The sequence below is a fragment of the Zingiber officinale genome, chromosome 11A, assembly GCF_018446385.1.
Source record: "Zingiber officinale cultivar Zhangliang chromosome 11A, Zo_v1.1, whole genome shotgun sequence".
Classification (NCBI taxonomy): domain Eukaryota; kingdom Viridiplantae; phylum Streptophyta; class Magnoliopsida; order Zingiberales; family Zingiberaceae; genus Zingiber; species Zingiber officinale.
In genome coordinates this window covers 8549496-8574307 of record NC_056006.1, presented here as the reverse complement: position 1 = coordinate 8574307, position 24812 = coordinate 8549496, and the positions used below count along the sequence as shown (strand labels likewise).

Below are 24812 nucleotides of genomic sequence, written 5' to 3'. Positions count from 1 at the left end.
AGAAGGTGCTTGGTGGTTCTCATCTCGGAAGATCGTTGCCCGCACAACGTCCGAGATTAGAAGAGGAATACGGTAGAAGATCAAGAGGTCTTTCTAAAAGGTATAATTAGTATTTTTCCTTTCCGCATCATACTAGTTATTTTTGGAAATAATACCAAATACAAGAGGCATGCGATTATAGTATTTCGAATTTGTTTTCGATGTTGTGTTCTTTGTTTTTTTTTTTCTTTTCCTTGTGATTTGATTGTTCCTTTCGGTTAACCTAAAGTTATTTTAGGAAATTAAATATTAGCTTTCCTTAAAAGGTTTTGTCTAGTCGGTGGTGGTTGCTCCCATATCCAAGAAGGTCATGTGCCTCGCCACGTCAGTACTGGGAACCAATTATGGAAATTAATATTTAATGGAATTAATAACTTAGGTGATTTGGATCGAACGTGTTAAGTTCCGCAGGAGATCCAAGTCAAAACCTAAAAGAACAAATAGATTAAACTTTGGATCAAACGTGTTAAGTTCCGCAGGCGATCCAAGTTTAATTTAAAAGAACACATGGTAGCTAGGAAAAGGTTCAGACCTTTGTACAAAATTTTTGTACAGTGGAACCATTAGGTTTTCCGAGTAGCAACCGACACTATGTTCTCCCAAAAAAACTCTCTCAGTCAGGCATCAGTTCGGCTAAACTACTCGTAATAGCAGTCGGGTGCATTCTCAATTCACCACGAATAACCAATGCTTGGTTGCGTTCGTGGTTTTTGTTGGTGTAGGTTGCACTGATAATCAGGTTTCGATGTATGACAAATCAGTTAAAGTTAGATATATTGTTTGTTTAATCTTGTTACCAAGTGTGCAGGACTGGATGAGTCTAAAGGACTAGAACACCAGACTAAAGTCCAGCTATGTTGATAGCTGGTACGAAGTCCAGATTGATTGAGATATGGTAAAAGGAAGTGCAGCTAAGCTGATAGCTGGTTTAAATTCCAGATAGATTGAGATTTGTCAAGAGGAAGTTCAGATTGGTTGAAATCTAGCAGGAAATCTTGGTGGGTCATGGGATCTGACATTAAAGAAGTTTGTAAATGGTAAGTGAGGTAAGTCACTAGAGGAGAGAAATCCAGTCAAGACGAGCCCCTGTGGGACTTTAGGGGCGGTCCAATTTGGAGCCATTTGGGAAGTCTAAGTTGAAATCATGACTAGATCCTTGTCTTGAAAAGACAGTGTTAGTACCCCCAAGGTAGTTTTTTATTGTGATCGACCAAGTTAAGTTAGGTCTTGTGTTTGTTTGATGTCTTGTGTCTAATTGTACAGAAACTTAGGAGCATAGAAAGTCAGAGCGAAAGATGTAGCTAGCGAGAAGGATGGCACGGGAGAGAGTCGACGGGTTCGGTGCGTCTGAGGGATGAGGCGCTGCAGAAAAGTATGCTAACGGATGAGAAGGAATCGCGTGGTGTTTTCGAGGGATGAAAAACCATAGCAGAAGCTTACTTGAGGAGGAGACCGGAAAATGGGTTCGGGTGAGCCCTATTCCGGATGGCAGAAAACACCCAAGCAATCGGAACCAGATGGGGAGAAATCGAATGGTCAATAAGTTGTTGATTTTCCGGGCGCCTGGACCAAGTCCAAGTGCCCGGACCTGCCCGGAACCCCTAGGGTAGCCCAGGGCACCTCCTCTATGGGCTTTGGGTGAGGCCAAATCAGCACAGTCCAAGTGCCCAGACCAGAAAATTCTATCTTCACCGAGTCATTGTGAACCATTACGACATGTATAAAATTTTCTCCATGCCTAGGCGCTCAGACCCATTCCAGGCGCCCGAACCAGCTATGTCAGCAAATGGATATACTTGACCAGCTTGCTATAAATAGAGCATTGGTCTCAGTAGTTCAGATCATCACTTGTACACGAACTTCTTTATTGTTTTACTACTCTTATTGTGTGCTTCCAATATTTGTATGAGGCTTCTCTGCCTACGACGAAAGGAGAATTTATTTAGTGCTTTTAACATTTTGGATTAACAACTTTATAGTTTGTAACCAAGAAAAATCAGTAGCCTCTTTTAATTTATGCATTATAGTTTTTTTTATACAAGTATTAGTTTTAATCAAGCTATAAGATCGAGAAAGGTTGATTTTCTTTTTTTAGGGCAATTCACCCCCCCCCTTACCGGCTGCACGGGTCCTAACAAGTGGTATCAGAACCAGACTCACTTCAGAAAGACTAACCGCCATCCAAAGCAAAAGAAATGGCTGAATCCAGCATCTATCTGTCGAAATTTGAGAGAGATTTCGTGACGTGGAAAAGGCTTATGGAGGTATTCTTCAAGACCGATTTTGAAATATTACTAATTATAAAATATAGTTTTGTAGCACCACAGATTAGCATGGAGCCGAGAAAGAAGAGTACACGTGGACGAAGGAGTAGACCGACTTCATAGCTAATGGAAAAACAGAGTTCCATCTGCTTAGTGTTCTTCTTCCCCAGGAGGTCAGCCAAATCGGAAACTACGACTCTACCAAAAATCTCTGGGAGAAATTCCTAGAGCTTCACGAAGGTACTTCAGAAGCCAAACTAGCAAAATGGGATATCCTCCGAAGCCAACTTACGAACCTCCGGATGAATAAAGAAGAGAAGGTAGCTCAACTCCGTGCAAGGATCAAAGATCTGATCACTCAGCTCGGCAACCTCAAAGAAAAGGTAACAAATCGTGATTCCTTGAGGTACACACTTAAAGCTTTTCTGAAAACTCAAGAGTAGTCGGCCTTAGTAGATAATGACTACATCTCTAAGGACCTTGAGACATGCACTCTTAAAAACTTATTTTTAACTTTTAAACTTCACGAGTCTCGATGTGTAGATTCTCAAGGATTAAAAAAGTCAAACAATATTGCTCTAAAAGCAAGAAGGACGAATCGGACGTTGACGCTTCCTTGGACAATGATGAAACAATGTATATGATAAGAAAATTCAAGAAATTTTTTAGAACTAATAAGTTTAATCAAGTTCAGCAAAGAAAAGAAGAGCAAGGAAGATAAAATGCTATAACTTAAATGAAGATGGACATATCAAGGAGGACCGCCCAAAGATGAAGATGGACATCAAAAAAGGATCAAGTATAATAACAAAGTACAAAACCCTGAAGGCTATGAGTCGTCATCAGAACTTGACTTGGAAGAGTACGTTGGACTTGCACTAATGGCAAGTCTCTAGGAGGAGAGCATAGATGAAGGGGGAGGCTTCTCAGAAGAAAGCTACAGCGAGGAGGAAGAAACAAGCTTCAGAGTAGATCTAGTAAGTGAGCTATGTTTACTATCCTCTGACTAGTTATATTCAGGTATTAAATCAATGACTATATCATTATGTAAACTAAAATTAAAAAATAATAATTTGAAAAATGAAGTTTTTGAATTAAAAATAATCTTAGTAAATACATGTCCTTTAGAAATGTATGATAAATTAAAAGAAGAAAATAAAAAATTGAAGGATGAAATTTAAAAATTAATAAACTTTGCATGCAATAATCAAAATATCTGAAAAAATTATAAAAGCTTAAATTGGTATCTTAAATATCATAAGGGTCAAATTAGAAAAATATCATAAAATATGTACCAAAGAAATTTCTTATTAACCATACAAGTAAGAATTTATTTTGGGTCCCAAAATTTTTCTTAGAATAAATAAATGATTATATATATTTTATTTTTCAAAATATTAATTTTGTTTACAAAATTAAATTAGTATGTTTACTATTAATATTTATTATTGAAACTTTATTTTGTGTTGTTAGATTAAAAAATCTCTTGGTATTAAATATTTTTTAAAAAAATTTAATTAAATATTTTTTATGAATTTTTCATTAAAAAGTCATAATTTAAATTTAAAAATGTTTCACATATGTATTTTGACAAACTTGATTTTTCGAAGAATTACTAGTATATTTTGAATAACGAGAAAAATCGACATAATTTTTAGATTAATAAAACTATTTTTAATATTTGCTTTCGAAAAAAAATCATGCCTATTTTAAACATTTTTTTTACAAATATTCTTTTCGAAATTGATGCGGATATATTTAGAGGGGCCAAAGGGAATTATGGAGAAAATGAGAGGCATTTTAGTCTTTTCACATGTGAAGGGTTTTGGTGTTTATGGGTCACTGTTCACCAGTGCAAAGGAGAGGGGGGTTTCGAGTGGGTTTTGGGCGCCACCACAAGGAAGAGAGGGGAGGAGGAGGTTTTGGTTCACCGATCTACGTTGACACCGGCCGACTACCCAGGCGTCGCTCTTGCCTCTCCGTGCGCACGCCATCGTTCTCTGGATTTTGCCGCCAGTCGCGCACGCCGACACAGGAGGGCAGGCTTTTCCCTCTCCACGATGTCAGCCCCCTCTTCATCATCGGAGATTCCCCACAACCTAGGCACCACGCGCCATTGCAGCCTCACCGGCCAGCAGCAGCACCGTCTTCTCCCCTTTTTCCTCTCTATGTTGTCGCTAGTGCTGCTCCACGGCCTTAGGCGAGTAGACACCAGTCGCCGACGTTGCTACCAATGATTTTAGCATAGATCCGGCATCGTTTCTGCCGTCGAAGCAGTCTCCACCACCCTCCTCTTCTATCCAAGCCACCACCGGCTGAGACACGTTGCCTCCCTCTGACACTGCCTCACGCAGGGATCAAGGCAGCCCTCTCCCTTTCTCCCTCATGTGTCGTCTTCACCGGCGAACCACAGCCTATTCTAGCGCTAAGGGCATCGCTGTTGCGCTCCAAGGTTGTGACCTGTGAGCCATAATCGGCCGCCCCCCTCCACGTCATACTTGGCAGTTGTCATCTTTGAGATCAGATGCTTATCCATCGCAAATTCCTCGCCATAGGATGTTGCTGGTCTGTGTGGTGTGATCCTATTCTGATCATCGCACCTTCTGGTCCGCGTGTTGTTATTGTTGGTGTAGTTTGCACTAACGGTCTAACTCAGATTTTGATGAATGGCAAGTAAGTTAAGTTAGATTTTGTTGTGATCTAACTACTTGATCAAGTGTGCAGGAAATCCAACTAGGTCGACGGGCCGACCGAATAGCTGGTTTGAAGTCTAGATAGGTCGACGAGATGACCAAATATCTAGCAAGAAATTTAACTAGGTAAACGGGCCGATCGAATAGCTGATATGAAATCCAACTAGGTCAACAGGCTGACCAATTAGCTAGCATGAAGTCTAGACAAGTCGACGAGCTGACCGGATATCTGGCAAACTGGTAAGTTAAGATAAGTCGCCAGAGAAGAGTGACCAAGTGAAGGCGCGTCCCGGTTGAAGGGATAGTAGGCGTCGGTTTAGTTTAGGTCCATTTGGGATCCCTAAGCTGAGACCTTGACTAGTTCTTGATCCTGGGAGGATATGAATTAATTATTACCCTTATTATTAATTATTATTTGTCCTAACACTTGTTTTGCAAGTTATTTAGACTAACGTTATTTTGTAGGACAAAAAGAGAAAAAATGTAGATGAACAATGCCGAAAGCGCCCTCAAGTAGTAATACTTGAGAGCGCCTTCGTACTGTTCATAGAAGGTGCCTTCTGCAGGATACCGAAGTTGTGGATAAGTGTTGGGCTGTTCAGGATCGAATTTGCCTCATTGGAGGCGCCTTCCATATCTAAAGACAGTGATGGAAAAGGTTATAATAGTTGGAAAATTAATTTCCAAATTTATTGCTTTTATTTACTGTGATGTATATGTGCATGTGATGTATGCTAACATAGGTTAAAATCCTCATTTTTAAATAACTAAGTGGGAGAGAGATTTTAATAAATTTCACGGTCTCCATTACTGGTTTGTAAGTGATGCAACAAGCTTGTGTATTGGCTCTGAGTACCTCCCTCCACAACGGATGGGTTTGTTGCGGATCACTAGATCAAACTTCCTTTATGGATGGTCCTAGGAAATTATTTAGGAGCGTGTGATCTTCTCCAACTGAAGGGGCACAATCCTATTTAATGGAATAAGTATCAAGTAATGGTATACACTTAAACACATTCAATAGTATCCTCCCCAACGGAGTCACTGCTATTGATTTGTGTGACCAAAGGAAAACCAACTATTAATTTTATTTGTCATAAAGTTAGGATGACAAGATAATAAAATTAATGGGTTACACCCTCCTCTTACAAATGTTGAATTTGTATACATCCACACTAACGTGGCATGCAATATTCACGGTGTTTTAAGGTGTTGATAAATTTAAATAGTATTGTTTGAGGAATCAATATTATTCTAAATTTAGAGTCATGACCAAAATTTATTTTGTGATTCTTAGGATGACTTTCAACCCACTGGCCATTATTTTGAAAGAGAATAGACTTACTGGTCCCAACTATATAGATTGGAAAAGAAACCTGGATATTGTCTTAACTGCTAAAAATTATAAGTTTGTATTGTCAGAGGTATGCCCAGATACACCTAATGGTGACTCTACCCCAAAGGAGATTGAGTATCATAAGAAATGGGTAAAAGTAGATGAGATGGCGCGGTGTTACATTTTGGCTTCAATGTCAATTGTATTGCAACATCAGCATCAAGATTTACCAACGGCTTATGATATAATGAACAATCTCAAAGAACTCTTTGGACACTAGAGTCGGACTTCTAGGCAAGAGGCAATGAGAAAGTTAATGACAACCACCATGTCTGAGGGGACACCCGTAAGGGATCATATCCTCAAAATGATGGCTTATCTGAACGAAATACAAGTCCTTGGAGGAGAAATCGATGGGGAAACCCAGGTCGATATAATTCTCCAAACGCTACCCAGAAGTTTTGAGTAGTTCCGCCTGAACTATAACATGAACAAAAGAGAGTATACATTGGCGGAACTTCTAACAAAACTACAGGCAGCAGAAGGTATATTTCGTCACAGTTCTCAGATTCACTATGCTGAAAATTGTTCTACTTCTAAGTCGAAAGGCAAGAAGAAGAAGAAACAGGTCTTTTCAGCAAAGAGAGTGAATAAACCTCAGGGTACAGGACAAAAAGCTAGAATGAAGAAGCTGAAGGGCAAGTGCTTCATCTGCAAGCAGTCAGGACATTGGAAGGCGGACTGTCCTCATAGGAATCAGAACAATAAAGAGGTTCCAGGAAACCCGACGACTATTTGAAGGAGAGATAACCGTCTACATGGGCAATGCTACTAAGGTGGCGGCTGTTGTAGTGGGAGACGTCTACTTATCTTTTGATAGGAATAGAAGTTTGATTTTAAGAAATTGTCTTTATGTACCCAGTTTTAGAAAGAATTTAATTTCAGTTTCTAAACTGTATTAGGATGGATATTCTGTTTCCTTTAGTAACAATATGATTATAAAGAGAAATAAGGTGATTATCTGTTCTGGTGCATTGGTTGGTAATTTATATACTTTAAATCCAATTTCTCCCACAAAGTAAAATATGAAAATTAATAACACATCTTCTAACTCTAATAAGAGAAAAGAACCTTCGAAAATGAACCAAACGTATCTTTGGCATCTAAGGCTTGGTCATATTAACTTAAGTAGGATTCAAAGGCTCATAGCCGATGGACTCTTGGGTTCATTAGAGTTGAAAAACTTTCCAACCTGTGAATCTTACTTGGAAGGTAAAATGACCAAGAGACCTTTTAAGGCCAAGGGGTATAGAGCCAAAGATGCGTTAGAATTGGTTCATTATGATTTGTGTGGTCCTATGTCTATCCAGGCAAGAGGTGATTATGAATACTTCGTCTCCTTTATAGACGATTATTCAAGATATAGATACATTTACTTTGATAAGTTCAAAGAATATAAGGCTGATGTGGAGAAACATCTTGGTAAAAGTATCAAGACACTACGGTCTGACCGTGGTGGTGAATACCTCTTTGGAGAGTTTAGGAATTACTTATCAGAAGTCGGGATTTAATCCCAATTGTTGGCACCTGGTACACCCCAACAGAATAGTGTGGCAAAGCGAAGGAATAGGACTCTTATGGAAATGGTTAGATCAATGATGAGTTATTCAGAATTACCAAATTCATTTTGGGGATATGCTCTGGAAACAGTAGTATACATTCTGAATATGGTACCTTCTAAAACAGTTCCTTCTACTCCCATGAAATTATGGAATGAGCGTAAGCTTAATCTGAATCATATCCGGATATGGGGTAGTCCAACATATATGCTGAAGGGAGATACTGACAAGTTCGAATCACGTACAGAAGTTTGTCTGTTTGTGGGATATCCTAAGGAAATGAAAGGTGGTTTGTTTTATAATCCTAAAAATCAAAAGATCATTGTTAGCACCAATGCTTGATTTTTAGAAGAAGATTATGTAATGAATTATAAGCCCATGAGTGAAATTGTTCTAGAAGAAATAAGAGAGGGCACGTCTACTTTAGTACCAACAGTACAAGATAAAGTACCACAAGAAACTACAACACGTGTTACACATGATATACAACCAAAAACAGTGCCTCGTCGTAATGGGAGGGTTGTAAAGCAACCTGAGAGATTCATGTTTTTGGGAGAGTCTTCGGACTTGATCCCGGGTAAACATGAACCTGATCCCCGAACATATGACGAAGCACTCCAAGATATAGATGCAGTATCTTGGCAAAAGGCAATGAATTCGGAAATAGAATCTATGTATTCTAATAAGGTCTGGGAGCTTGTAGAACCACTAGATGGTGTAAAAGACGTTGGATGCAAATGGATCTACAAATGGAAAAGAGGGACAGACGGGAAGGTAGAAACCTTCAAAGTAAGGCTTATTGCGAAAGGGTATACTCAGAAAGAGAGAATCGATTATGAGGAGACTTTTTCACCAGTAGCTATGCTAAAGTCTATCCGGATACTCTTATCCATTGCTGTTCATATGGATTATGAGATTTGACAAAATGGATGTCAAGACAGCATTCTTTAACGGAAGTCTTAAAGAAAACATCCATATGAAGCAACCAGAAGGGTTCATTGAAAAAGGCAAAGAGCATCTAGTGTGCAAGCTCAATCGGTCCATTTATGGACTGAAGCAAGCTTCAAGATCTTGGAACATCCGGTTTAATGAAGTAATTCAGTCATATGGATTTATTCAGTGTCCGGATGAGTCTTGTGTATACAAGAAGTGTAACGGAAATGTGGTGATATTTCTTGTACTATACGTAGATGATAATTGACAACAATGTCAAGGTATTATCGGACGTAAGGGTATGTTATCCAAACAATTTGATATGAAGGACTTAGGAGAATGTGCACAAATTCTTGGGATCAAAGTTATAAGGGATCACAAGAAAAGAATGTTGTGTCTATCTCAAGCTTTATATATAGATACAATCCTTGCTCGTTTTAGCATGCAGAACTCCAAGAAAGGTTTCTTACCTTTTAGGCATGGAGTAGCCTTATTTAAAGAGATGTCTCCGAAGACATCAAAGGAGATAGAGGACATGAAGGCAGTTCCTTATGCTTCGGCTGTGGGAAGCCTAATGTATGTAATGTTGTGTACGATACCTGATATCTGTTTTGTCGTGGGCATGGTTAGCAGATATCATAGTAACCCTGGACAAGAACATTGGACTGTTGTAAAGCATATATTGAAGTACCTGAGAAGGACTAGAGATTATATGCTACTTTACCAAGCAGACGATTTGCTCCCTGTGGGTTACACGGATTCGGATTTTCAATCAGATAGGGACAACAGTAAGTCTACATCAGACTATATGTTTACTTTAGGAGGTGGAGCCATTGGATGGAGGAGTGTTAAGTAGAAATGCATTTCAGACTCAATCATGGAAGCTGAGTATGTGGCAACCTCTGAGGCAGCCAAAGAAGTAGTATGGCTCAGGAATTTCCTAATGGACTTAGATGTGATTCCTGGTTTGCCCAAAATTATCACAATTTATTGTGATAATAGCGGTGCAGTTGTAAACTCGAAGGAACCACGAGCCCATAAGGCAAGTAAACATATAGAGCGCAAGTACCACCTGATACGAGACATCATCAAGCGAGGAGAAGTTGTCGTCGCCAAGATTGCATCAGCAGATAACCTGGCAGATCCTTTCACTAAGGCCCTTCCGGCGAAAACTTTTGATCGACATGTGGGAGGGATGGGAATCAGATGTATGGCAACAGATATGACAGCTTAGTCTTTTAGTATAAGTGGGAGATTGTTGGAGTGTATACTAATAGCCTAGCTTTTGTAAACATTTATTTTTGAAATAAAAGAATCGCATTGGTCAAATGTCTATATTTATTTGTTAAATATAGTTGTTCAATTAATTTATAAAGTAAATAACATGGTGTGTGGTGTCACACACAGAAGATCATGTTATCAGCTCTTTATAAATTATAAACAGTTGCTCACGATTAAGATGCAAAGGAACAAACCATTGGTATAGTCGTAGTATAATTAGATATTAGTTTATCTTGACTAATAAATTACACTAGTACACTCTAAGTGTATTGAGTAGGACCATTTTAGGTAAGTTCTTTTTATACTGACTTAATAAAAGAACTAGACCTTAGTTATTATGAAAGTGTGTACTCTTAATCCTAATATAATAACAAGCATATATATTTAGTATCTATTTCTTTAATTTATCAAAGGGTGAGATTTAGCTTGATAAATCAATAGGCCCGATAAGTTGGGAAATGATATTACTTATAGTGTGTGTTGTTGATTATAGAAGAAAACTGTTTCCTAATTATCTAGGTTGAGAATGTCCCGAAGAAGAGCTCATAAGGATTGTTATGTTAAACCCTGCAGGTGGACTTAATCCAACATGACAATGAAGTTGAGTGGTACTACTCTTGAAGTTAGATATTAATTAAGTGAGTTGTCAGTAACTTATTTAATTAGTGGGCATTCGTTATCTTAAACACAGGGAGACTAACACACTCATGATAAGAAGGAGCCCATAATGTAATTTGGGATTGGTGCGGTAGTGCAACAATAACTTTCTAGTGGAATGAGTTATTGTTGATGAACTTGAGTTGTGTGTTCGGGGTGAACACGGGATACTCAAGCTCATCGGAAGACCAAAATCAATTTCTCCTCTAGGTCCCTGTCGTAGCCTCATTAGTGTCTTATAAACCACTCATTAAAAGTCCTTCTTGGTGTCTAAGAAAGGAGGTCGGCCCATTGCTTGGTGACCAAGCAATGGCAGGCCACCATCTCCTCCATGGGGCCGGCCATATTGCTTGGTGATCAAGCAAGCAGGGGTCGGCCAAAATAAATTCAAATAGGAGGGGTGTTTTGAATTTTTAAAATCTTCTCTTTGTAGAAAACTATAAGTTTTAAAAGAGATATTTAAATTTTAAAAACTTTTCTTATTTGAATTAGGACACATGGTTTAATAGAGAGTTTTAAAACTTTCCTTTTTAACCATCCTCATGATTTTAGAAAAAAGGAAGAGAAGTTTTAAAAATTAAAATTTTGTATTCATGTTAAAAAAGGAAATTTTTTAAGAGAAGTTTTAAATTTTAAAACATGGTTTTAATTTTTAAAAGCTTTCCTTTTTAACATTCACTTTAGGAAAGAGAGCTTGTAAAATTTTATAAGAGGATTTCTTCTTGTAAAATTTTATAAAAAATATATTTCCTTCCTCTTAAGGGGGCCAGCCACCGTTGCTTGGTGCCCAAGCAAGGGGGTCGGCCAAATAAAAATAAAAATAAAATCATCATCCAATGATTTGATGATTGATTCAATCAAGAGGAAAGAAAAGGAAAAATAAAAAGAGAAAAGGAAAAACAAGAGGAAGATTTTAATTTTTGTAAAAAAATCTTCCCTTATTTGCCTTGAGTAAGTAATATAAAAGAAGGGGTGAGGAGGCCTCATGAGATACAATTCTTATTCTCTTGCTTGGTGATCCTCTTGGTGTGGTCGGCCCTCTCCCTTCTCCCTTTCCCTTTGATCTCTTTTGCTATTTGTTGGTGGTGGCCGAATATTAGAAGAAGGAGAAGAAAGTTTTGGGTGGTGTTCATCTTGGAAGATCGTCGCCCACACGACGTCAAAGGCGAGGCGAGGAATACGACAGAAGATCTCGAGGTCATTAGCTTGCAAAGAAAAGGTATAATTAGCAATTGTTTTCCGCATCATGCTAGTTATTTTTCTTTGTATGAATTCCAAACACAAGAGGCATTAAATCTAGTTTTTCGAATTAGTAATTCGTGTTTGTGTTTTTCTTTGTTTTTCGAATTTGTGATTCGATTGTTCTTTTTGGTTAAACCTAGAGTTATATAAGGAAATTAAATATTAGCTTTCCTTAAAAGGCTTTGTCTAGGAAGTGGTGGTTGCTCCTATATTCAAGAAGGCCTTGTGCCTCGTCATGTTTAACCTGGACGTCAATTTTAGAAATTAATATTTAATGGAATTTATAATGTAGGTGGATTTGAATCAATAGTGTTAAGTTCCGCTTACGATTCAAATCTAAATCATTAAGAACAGATAAGTTAAATTTGGAATCAATGATGTTAAGTTCCGTCTGCAATTCCTAATTTAACCTCTAAAGAACACAATAGGTTATTTAAGGAAAGGTTCGACACTTGTACAAAATTTTTGTACAGTGAAATCGGTACGATTTTCCTAGGATTAACCAATAGTGAATACCTTAGCAATGAGTTTCGTGACTATCTAGCTGAGTGTGATTTTATCCCAACTCATTCCTCCTGAAACACCACAATGGAATGGTGTATCCGAAAGGAGGAATCGTACCCTATTAGATATGATGTGATCTATGATGAGTCACACAGATCTTCCTATATCTTTTTTGGGGATATGCTCTAGACACAGCAGCCTTCACACTTAACCGTGTTCCATCCAAAGCTGTGATAAAGACACCATATAAGATATGGACTGAGAGAGATGCCCAGATGTCTTTTATGAGGATTTGGGGTTGTGAGGCTTACGTTCGACGTCAAGTCTCGGACAAACTGGGATCTAAATCCGATAAGTGTTATTTTATAGGATATCCCAAGGAAACAAAGGGATATTACTTCTACATTCCCAATCACCACAAGGTGTTTGTGGCTAAGACTAGGTTATTTCTAGAAAGAGACTTTGTTTCTAGAAAAACTAGTGGGAGTACGTTCGATCTTGAAGAAGTTCAAGATATGGACCATAGCACTGAAGCCTTGATGGAAGTTGAACTGGAACCACAAAATGTTGTTGCACAAGGAGTTGAGGAACAACAACCAGTTCAAGTAGACCTACCTCTTCGCAGGTCTGACAAGGTACGTCATCAGCCTAAGAGATACTCTTTTCTCTTGTATGACCATAACGACATTATGCTCATTGAGAATTAGCCTACCTCCTATCAGGAAGCTATGATGAGACCAGATTCTGAGAAATAGCTAGAGGCCATGAGATCCGAGATGGAATCCATGTACACCAACCAAGTATAGACTTTGGTTGATCGACTTGAAGGCGTCAAACCCATTGGGTGTAAGTGGGTCTTTAAGTGAAAGACTTGTTGGAGTGTATACTGAAAGGCTAAGCTTTGTAAACATTCATTATGAATAAAGAATCACATTTGGTCTAATTATCTACATTTGTTTGTAGTTGTTCATTTAATTTATATTGTAGATAACATAGTATGTAGTGTCACATGCAGAAGATGATGTTATCAGTACCTTATAAATTATAAACAGTAGCTCACGACCAGAATGGAAAGGAACAAACCATTAGAAGGTCGTAGTGTAATTAGGTATTAGTTTATCTTGACTATATAATTACACTAGTACACTCAGAGTGTATTGAGTAGGACCATTTGAGGTCGTTCCTTTTATACTGACTTTATAAAGGAACAAAGACCTCAGTTATTATGGAAGTGTGTGCTCTTAATCCTAATATAATAACAAGCACATATGTTTGATATTTATTTCTTTAATTTATCAATGGGTGAGATTTAGTTCGATGAATCAATAAACCCGATAAATTGGGAAATGGTATCACTCATAGTGTGTGTTGTTGATTATAGAAGGAAACTATGTCCTAGTGATACTAGGTTGATAATGTCCTCAAGAGGAGCTCATAAAGATTGTCATGTTAAACCCTGCAGGTGGACTTAGTCCGACATGATAATAAGGTTGAGTGGTACTACTCTTGGACTTAGATATTAATTAAATGAGTTGTCGATAACTCACTTAATTAGTGGACATTCGATATCTTAAACACAGGAGACTAACACACTCATAATAAGAAGGAGCCCAAAATGTAATTTGGGATTGGTGCGGTAGTTCAATGATAGTTCTCTAGTGGAATGAATTATCATTGATAAAATTAGGTTGTGTGTTCGGGCACGGGATGCTTAATTTTATCGGAGACCAAAACCAATTCCTCCTCTCGGTCCCTATCGTAGCCTCTTATTTATAGAGTACTATACCCACATATACCCACCTTCTATACCCACCTAAAGGGGCCGGCCAAGCTAGCTTGGGAACCAAGCTAGGGCCGGCCTAAGCTTGGGTTTAGTGGCCCTAGCTTGAACCCAAGCTAGTAGGGCCGGCCATAATTAATTAAAAAGAAAATTTAATTTTAATGTTTATTATTATGTGCAAGATTTAATTTAAAAGAAAATTAAAATTAAAATATCTCTCTTGTAAAAGATTTACAAAAGATTAAAGAAAGAGATTAGATCTCTTTCCTTATTTGTAGATTGGAGAGATGTTTTATTTTCTCTTTAAAATTATTCACATGTTAATAAAATTAAAATTATAGATATTTCCTTTTATTAACCATGAAGAGATTTTAAAGAGAAATTTTATTTTTTAAAATTTCCGGAAACAAATAAGGAAAGTTTTAATTGTTGATTGAAACTTGTCCAATTTGCTTCCTATTGTTTTGGCCGGCCATCATTGTTTAATTGGGGAAATATTATTTTATTTTTCTCAATTAAATCATGTCAAGGAAATTAAGGAAAATTTATTGTAATTAAATTTCCTAATTTACCTAGGCCAAGGAATATAAAAGAAGGGTTGAGGTGCCTTCACAAGATACAACATCTATTATTCCTCTCCCTCTTTTGTTCCTTGGTGTGGCCAGCCATCATCTCCTTCTCTTCCTCTTGTGGTGGCCGAACCTCTCCCTCTCCTTGGAGTTCTTGTGGTGGCGGATACTACTCGGAGAAGAAGAAGAAGAAGGAGAAAGCTAGCATCTCTTGGAGCTTGGTTAGTATTTTGGTTTTCTCCTTGGTAAAGCTTTTCTTTTGTGGCGGGACCTTGCTTGGAGGAGAAGAAGGGGGTGGGGGGGTTCTCATCTTGGAAGATCGGTGCCGACACAACGTCCGAGGTTAGAAGAGGAATACGGTAGAAGATCAAGAGGTTTTTCTACAAGGTATAACTAGTAATTTCTATTTCGCATCATGCTAGTTATTTATGGAAATAATACCAAATACAAGAGGCTTACGTTCTAGTATTTCGAATATGTTTTTTCGAAGTTGTGTTCTTTTGTTTCTTTCTTTTCCTTGTGATTTGATTGTTCTCTTTGGTTAACCTAAAGTTATTTTAGGAAATTAAATATTAGCTTTCTATTAAAGGTTTTGTCTAGTCGGTGGTGGTTGCTCCCATATCCAAGAAGGCCATGTGCCTCGCCACGTCAGTACTGGGAACCTTTTATGGAAATTAATATTTAATGGAATTAATAACTTAAGGAGACTTGGGTCGAACGTGTTAAGTTCCGCAGGCGATCCAAAATTTAATTTAAAAGAACACATGGTAGCTAGGAAAAGGTTCAGACCTTTGTACAAAATTTTTGTACAGTGGAACCTATAGGTTTTCCGAGTAGCAACCAACAAGACTGACATGGATGGACTTATTACCTATAAGGGTCGTTTGGTATTTAAAGGTTTCAAGCAAATTCATGGTATTGACTATGATGAAACTTTTTCTCTAGTAGCGATGTTTAAGTCCATTCGGATCATGCTTGCTATTGCAGCATACCACGATTATGAGATCTGGCAGATGGATGTCAAAACCGCGTTTCTGAATAGAAACTTGCTCGAGGATGTGTACATGACACAACCTGAGGGTTTTGTAGATCCACTGCATACTGGCAGAGTATGCAAGCTGCATAAGTCCATTTATGGACTAAAGCAAGCTTCTCAGAGCTGGAATCTTTGATTCGATGATGCGATCAAACAGTTTGGTTTCATCAAGAATGAAGATGAACCCTATATCTACAAGAAGGTTGTTGGGAACACAGTTGTCTTCCTTGTATTGTATGTGGATGACATACTACTCAATGGAAATGGCATCCCTTTGCTGCAGTCTGTAAAGACTTGGCTGGGGAATTGTTTCTCAATGAAGGACTTAGGGGAAGCACCCTGTATTCTAGGCATAAAGATCTATAGAGATAGATCTAAGAAATTGCTTGGCCTAAGTCAAAGTACATATATTGACACGGTATTACTACGGTTTGCCATGCAGAATTCCAAGAAACTATTTCTGCCGATGTCACATGGTGTGAGTCTTTCGAAGACTCAAAGTCCCTCTTCTAGAGAGGAGAGAGACCGCATGGATAAGATCCCTTATGCTTCATCCATAGGATCTATCATGTATGTTATGCTATGTACTCGTCCTGATGTTTCGTATGCTTTGAGCATGACGAGTAGATACCAGTCAGATCCAGGTGAACGTCACTGGATAGCGGTCAAAAATATTCTTAAGTACTTGAGAAGGACTAAAGAATATTTCTTGATATATGGAGGTGATGACGAGCTAGCTGTAAAGGGTGAGAGTGATGCCAGTTTCCAAACAGACCAGGATGATTATAGATCGTAGTCTGGGTTCATGTTTTGCTTGAATGGTGGTGCTGTGTGCTGGAAGAGTTCGAAGCAGGACACAGTTGCTGATTTTACAACAGAGGCCGAGTATATTGCTGCATCAGAGCAGCAAAGGAGGCAGTTTGAATCCGCAAGTTCATTATTGAGCTTGGGGTTGTTCCTAGCATAGTCGATCCTATAGAGCTCTATTATGACAACAATGGAGCAATTGCGCAGGCTAAGGAACCTCGCTCACACCAGCGGACCAAACACATACTACGGTGTTTTCATCTTATTCGAGAGATCATCGATAGAGGAGATGTGAAAATTTTCAGAGTACCCACAGAGGCGAACGTTGCTGATCCCTTGACCAAGGCTTTGGCACAGAGAAAACATGATGGTCACACTAGGTCATTGGGCCTTAGAGCCTACACTGATTGACACTAGTGCTAGTGGGAGATTGTTAGTGAGAGCCCTAGAGTCAATCATGTGATGATTGTTGTATGGACTCGATGTATCATATTCCTATATTTATAAAGGCATTTCTTATGGTTATTATACTTACTTGTATTGGTGTCAAATAATTAAATATAATAGTGTCCTTGAGTAGAAAGTTCTTATCTATATCAATCGATTGGTTGAATTGATAGTGAGATGATATAGAGAACACTACTCTTAATCATTCCTAGTCAAGTATTAACATTCAGAGGCAATGTTAATGCGCTGAGACTAGCATGTAGGTCAACTCGATGACTTGATCTCACAAATCATGGATATTAGATATCAAGTCGACACATGAGTATGCATTGGAGAATGTATACTGAATGACCCGTTATGAGAAAGTATTATGGATTATTATATGAGTATCATATACTTTCTCATGTGACTATTAGTATGACTATCAGTTCTTGGACCTGAAGTCACCATGGTTCTCTACATAAGGAGTTGCATACTTTAGCTTCGTTAAACGTCACTCGTAAATGGGTGGACTATAAAGGTGATTACTAGGTATGTAACAAATTATGCGGAGAGATGTGAATGATGTAGATGGGATCTATCCCTCCTATATGATGGGAGTGACATCATGATTCTTGATAGAGTGAGACCGCTAAGTGCATGTTCATGCCCAAATGAGTCAATATGAGATATTGAGCTCATTTGATTATAGTGAGTCTACTTGGAGTTCAAGACATAGATTGATTAGAGAATGACACGGTCTATGCCTCAATTGATCAATCTAGATGTCTAGGATAGAATGACATTGTCATATATTGTGAGAGTCACAATTAATAGTCACAATGGTGATGTTGGATCTCAACATTCTTGTGACTTTGGTAGTAATGATGTGTTACTAGATACCGCTCATTACTTATATTTCTAAATGGGTTTAGGAGCATTGTCGACGTTACAAGAACCTATAGGGTCACACACAAAGGGAAATTAGATGGAGATTAGGTTCATATGATGGATCAAGAGGATTATGTTCATGTGATGAACCAAGTTGAATTAAGAGTAATCCAAATTAGACTAATTGAGTTGGACTCAATTTGATTCATGTGTCGAATGAGTCTAGTTTAGATTGTGATTCATTGAGTCAATTTAAACCAATGAATAGAGATTCATTAAATTAAATTGATTTGAGTCAAAAGTTAGATTTGATCAACCATGGGAGATAAAAAGGTCAAGTTTGACTTGACTTGAGTAGGGGTGTCAATTCAGGTGGGTTGGGTCGGGTCGGGTTGGGTCGGGTTGAGTTTTTTTTTTTTTAACCCAACCCGAACCCGACCCGAACCCGAGTTCAACCCAAAACACCTCAACCCGAACCTGAACCCGACCAACCCGATCAACCCGAACCATATAACCTGAAAATCCGATTAAAAACAACTTTTTTGGATTATTTCCCTATAATTCTTCACTTTTATCTCAATACTCCATCATTATCATACAAACATGATATTAATATACATAAAAACATCTAAAATTTTAAAATAAAATTTGATTTAACCCCAAAAAAACCCACAAAACCCTATATTTAAGTCAACCCGGGTCAACCCGAACCCAACCCGACCCAACCCGAAATTTTTTTACCCTCCAACCCGAACCCGAAAATGCCCAACCCGAACCTGATTTTTTTCGGGTCGACTCGAGTTGGGTCGTCAGGTCAGGTTCATTTTTGACACCCCTAGACTTGAGAGGGAAGATGAATGGTCAAGTTTGACTTGACCAAATGTCACTTCATTGTGACTTGGCATAGGGTCGGCCAATGATGATATTCCACATCATCAAGGCTACATCATTGTATGTGCCATCTCATGAGGAAGACCAAGAGCCATGACTCTTGGTATTACATGGAGGTTTAAAATGATGTAATAAGTGGTCGGCCACTTGATGAGGATGGGTTAAGCAATTGTGTGCTCATTCACTTCTTCTTCTTCCTCTCTGGTTTTTCTCTCCCTCTCATCCTCCATTGCCGAGACTTCTCAAGGGTGCTAGCACACTCTAAGTTGTTCTCTCCACCTTTTTGTCCGTGTGGATACGTATAGAGGAGTGTTCACTTGACACTCTACGAGATCCGACAACCTTTGGACGAACGGGATAAGCGAAGGGCATCGCTACAAGGGTAACACTCTTTTCATGTAGATCTAAGGGCATCGCTACAACCTGTAGACAAACATGTACAAGATTATTTTTATATATTTTCGCACGGATCCGTGGTTAGCTTCGGGGTTTTCGCAACGCAAAAAGCGATTTTTGCGGCTCGAAATGCTAACAGTTTAGTATCTGACCAAGCTGATCTACTAAAACTTGCCTACAATACTGAGTTACCACAATAGATATAAAATAGTAAAAATAAAATAGTGTTAACATTATTAATAATTCGCTGGTTCGGTCAACCAGTCGATTACATATTACCTAGGGTTACCTTCCTTTAGGGATTACCCAGTTTTACTCACCAGAACTTTTATTGTCTGGCTTCACTCACCAGGACTTCCACCACCTAATTAACTTCACTCATTAGGATCTGACTTCACTCACCAGGACTTCCATTGCCTAGCTTCACTCACCAGGACTTCAACCACCTAACTTCACTCACTAGGGCCCGGTTTCACTCACCAGGATTTCCACTACCTAGCTTCACTCACTAGGGTCTGACTTCACTCACAAGAACTTCCTCTTGCCTAACCTCCGGTTAGGATTAGTCATTTAGTAGACTTCTCACCTGTCTATCCTTCGGTTAGAACTTACTCTTGCTAGTCCTTTAGTCCTGATTAGGTTTTTCTCTTCCAAACATCAAGTCTTGTTTAAATCAACCTTTTGTCAAACTGACCAGACTAAGGTGCATTGTCAAACATCAAACCCCTAAAGGTCGATTGCACCAACAGATTTTAGACAACTTTTGCTACAACTTTTGTTCATGTGTGTTACTCAAAAAATCTCCTACGACGCTGTAATGCTCCTCCAACAGCCGTCAATCAAGCTCTACTTATTTTCTCTATTGTTGGTAACCTTTTCTTATAGTTCTTATACTTTAATTTTGTAACATTTCGAACTATTAGTGGATTACACAATAAAAGCACTTAACGAGTGCAGACCTTGGAGTAAGAGTTGTCGAAAGTTTCGAATCAAGTAAAAAACTACTTGTGTTAGCGCTTGTCTTTTTCTTTCTCCCTTCTCTCTCCTTAGCTTTATTTTCGCTGCATATTCTTAACTTTCGAAAAGAGCGATGAACGTTATTTCCCCCTCTAGCGTCTTTACAATCTAACAATTTTATTGTTGTATCTTGGGAAGTAGACGACCCGAGAGAACCTTGAAGCACAGCCGGAGGTGGGGCGAATTTGTATCAAGAAAACTACATTGAGCACAAGCCTCGATATCTTACTCAGCGAATTCCCTTCCTGACTCGGTGATCAACTCCCGATTCTATTACGCACCACATCAACTCCGCAACTCGGACTATCGAAAGTTTGACAGAACCAGCTCCGCTTGCAGCCTGAGATTATCGGCTATCCTATTTTTTTTACAACTGAAGTAGTTTTTAATTAAAAGTAATTTGACCAATAGTAAAATACTTATAATTTAATTTAAATATTTTTAATTAATATTAGGGTAAATTTTATTAATACTAAAGCAATCTTGATCTAAATTAAAATAATTTTGACTAATATTAAAGTATATTTGATTAATATTAGAGTAAATTTAATTATATTAAGATAATTATGACGCTTTGACTTGTTGAGGAGTATTTTCTTTATAAAAAATTTTAGATAGAAAATACACTCACATGAAAAATAAATTATAATGTTCTAAATAAAAAATAATTAATTAAAAGAAGAGGCATGTCAATTTCAGCCCACAGATGCTTGTTGAGACTGAATCCACTTTTCCCACTGATTGCGAGTGCGTCGGTAGTGCTCATTCAGTCCTCCCAAAATTAAAATATTAAAAAAAAGGACGAAAAATATAAAGTTCACTTCAATTCACCAAACTTTTGTCTTCTTTTGCAATTATCAAAACTAACTCAATTAATAGCGTCATTTTCACCTTAAATTAATTTTTAAAGTGGAAAGAAATAAAGACAAAATTAAAAGGGTTCTTGGATTTTATAAATCATCTACTAATAGGTACCCTCTCTTGCTTTTATCAAAAGAAAAAATAATAAATTATTCCTTATCCAACATTATTATACAAACTATCGGATAACTATTACAATATATAATACCTATTGGATAATTTCTATAATATGTAAAAATAATAAGGATAACTGTTACAATATGTAGAAATTATCTAGTAGTTATTTTACAATGTATTTAGGGTATACTTTGTAGAAATTGTCAAATAACTGCTCAACATATAAAATTATCAAATTACTAGTGCAATGTCTTTAATATGAGTTTAGGATTTAAGATATTTAAATACTATTTTATCAAAATAACTTTTACAATCATTTTAAATTTATTTTGATAAAATTTAAATAATTTTAATCAAATGGATAAAATAATATTTGAATATAATACTATTCAAATGTCATAAATCATAAATACTAAATTCTAAATTTAAACTAAAGATGTTATAGTAATTACTGAATAGTTTCTGCATATTATAATAATTTTTACACGGTATAAGTCTTAAATCTTAAATATCTTGTAGTAACTATAAGTAATTTCTATATGTTTAATAGCTATTGAATAATTTTTACATGTTGTAATAACCATTAAATAGTTTCTACACAGTATAAAATTCTTGACCTAAATCATAAACTCATTTAGCTTATGTTATAGCAATTATTCTATAGATTTACACATTATAAGAATTATGAGGTAACTTCTACGTATTATAAAAACTACTCAATAATTTTTACAATAACACTAGGTCAAAGGGAAATTTTGAGCTAAAATTATGAGGGTGTCCATTTGAATTTTTTTTTTTTTCGTATTTTTTTGAAAACAAAGAGACCCTTAACTGATGTTCACTTAATTTAGAGTGCCCTTTTAATGTTTTTTTTTCCTAGAAATAATATGGAAATTTAATTTCTGATTTTCTTAAAAAGGCAAATAAATAAATATTTTTTTATTTAAATTAGCTCTACTTTTAACGCATGTGGGACCGGTGCGTCGGTGGGGATTTTGAACGTTGGGCCCGCCTCTCAATGACCTACGTGTCTGGGTGTTATGAGTCCACGTCGGCGCCATTAAGAATCTACCGCCACGTGTCAGTCATCTAGTGACGACGGACGCTGGCGGCACACGTTGAAAACGATGTCGTTGGCCGACATTGAAAATAAATGGAAAATTTTCATTTGACCACTGAAATTTTGAAATTGTCACAACTTCAATTAGTTTTTATTAAAAAAATTGACTATTTAAATATTCCGAAAAGGAAAATAAATATAATGAACTATAAGACTTTTTCTCAATAAAGAACTCAATAAGGCATAAGGATTTATTTTCTCAATTTATTGCTGAAAAATTGAATGGGAAAAATTTACTACCATAGTCCCATTTGTTTAATGGTATAAATTTATCTAAAATCAATTTGTTAAATTTTAGGGGGTAAAGTGACATTTTCGATTTTATTACTTATTTGTTTGCTTCTTTCGGCTACTATTTCCACGTCTTAATTTTTTACAATATACTCTTTTCTCTTTATTTATTTATATTTATATATATAATATCCAATTGCTTTCGAAATACTAATTACTGAAAAATAATTAAAAATTAAAAATTGGCTTTCAAAATAAAATAATAAAAATAAAAACGTGACGTTTGACCGCCACATCTCGGGGGTAACAATATCACTGGCTTTTAAAGGAGATGGAGAAGGGGAAGAGAGAGAGGGCAGCACATTTCACACGGAGGGCGATTCAATTCGAAGGGGGGCGGAGAGAAAGAGGGAGAAGGGCGACGCCGGAGGGACATCGCTGGGGCCTGGCGGAGGAGGAGGAGGAGGAAGAGAAGATGGCTTGGTGGAACAAGAAGGTTGTGTTCCCGGTGAAGCGCGCGTGGGTTGCCGTCGCCGCGAGGGTCAAGGCCCGGAAGTCAGGTCAGATCTCTCATCCCTTCAACTATCGCCATCCGATCTGCTGTTTCCGCTTCTCGTTCTTCGTGCAGATCTCATTCAACTTGAAGATTCCACTTATTTTCGCCGAGTATTATTTATTTATTTATTTATTTTTTACTTCGACTGAATCCGGATTTCAACATTTTTTTTCTTCCATCCATTGAACACTTTTTTTTTGTTTAAAATGGAATACTCAATTTACGGCTACAATATATGAACACGGACAATTATTTTCTGGGAATGAGAATTTTTGGGGGGTTTATTATGATCTGCTGTTTCCGCTTCTTGTTCTTCGTGCAAATCTCATTCAACTTGAAGATGCCACTTATTTTCGCCGCATACTTTTTTTTTTTACTTCGATTGAATCCGGATTTCAGCATTTTTTTCCCCTTGCATCCATGGAACACTTTTTTTTTCTCGTTAAAATGGAATACTCAATTTACAGCAATAATATATGAACACGGCCAATTATTTTCTGGGATTTTTTTTGGGTTTATTATGATCGGAAAAGAAATCAGCATTTTAAAGTGTTTAGTTTTTATTTTTTAAATTATACTAAATTTTATGACCGAATAGATGAGGTTTATTACTAAAAATATTTTTAAAATTTTAAATTCGGAAAGATTCACTTTTTTATTTATTTAATTTTTATGTTCTTTAGTTTAAAAATAATATCTAAACCAAAATATAAAATGAAATCATAGTTAATGACTATTTATTACTATTCCCTAATTTATTTTATTGAAAAACAATTTGTAGGCGATGGAATCCTAAAGTTGCACGACGATGTTCGAATGTGCGGGTACCAAGACGTGCAAGTGATGTGGGAGATGTTGCGATCGGAATTGGAGGTCTCACCCGCACCTAAACATCGGAAGCCATACGGTTGGAGACCGTCGATCTTCTTGCGATCGAATAGATGCCATCGTCGTGATTAGTTAACTCAGGCTCAATATCGGATTCGGTCGAACGAACCAAGAACCCTAAGCCCGATCGTAGTTAGCATCCAACATGCATAGGTTAAAATGTACATAGCAAATAGATCGAAAATTTCTCTCCCGAAACTGAAAGGCAAACTACATTATCGAGGCCATAAGGCCGGTTTCCTTCATCCCTTCTTAAAGGGATTCTCAGTTGAAGTCGTTGGATCTGATGATTTAGTTGCACATGAATGCGAGTGGCATCCTTAAAATTTATCTATTTCAAATTTCCAAGAGGCCCATTTAGAATCTGATCCGAGTGGGTCCAAACGAACTTGATTGCGTCGATATTTGAACTTTGATCATGGTTCGAGCTTCGTTCGAAATGAAATTTGAGTTCGTGTTCGGTTCTGATCGTTTGAACTTTGATTTGAGAAGAATTGAATTATTCCTCAAAATTATTTAAATTTAAGTTCGCATATTTACATAAATTATATTTATAAACATTAATAGAGTTGGGTTAGAATTTGACTCATAAATAATTAAATAAAATATTATGAATTTGATTTAATTCAATAATTTTAATGTCCTATTAATAGCAGCT

At 37.1% G+C, this 24812-nt stretch overlaps 1 protein-coding gene across 1 annotated transcript; it reads left to right on the top strand.

Moving 5' to 3' along the window:
- The first annotated feature begins 23041 nt into the window (after positions 1-23041).
- LOC122031201 lies at positions 23042-24454 on the top strand. The gene is made up of 2 exons (XM_042590347.1): positions 23042-23270; positions 24048-24454. The coding sequence occupies exons 1-2, from the start codon at positions 23042-23044 to the stop codon at positions 24224-24226; spliced, it is 408 nt and encodes a 135-aa protein (XP_042446281.1). The 3' UTR covers positions 24227-24454.
- Positions 24455-24812: the final 358 nt, after the last annotated feature.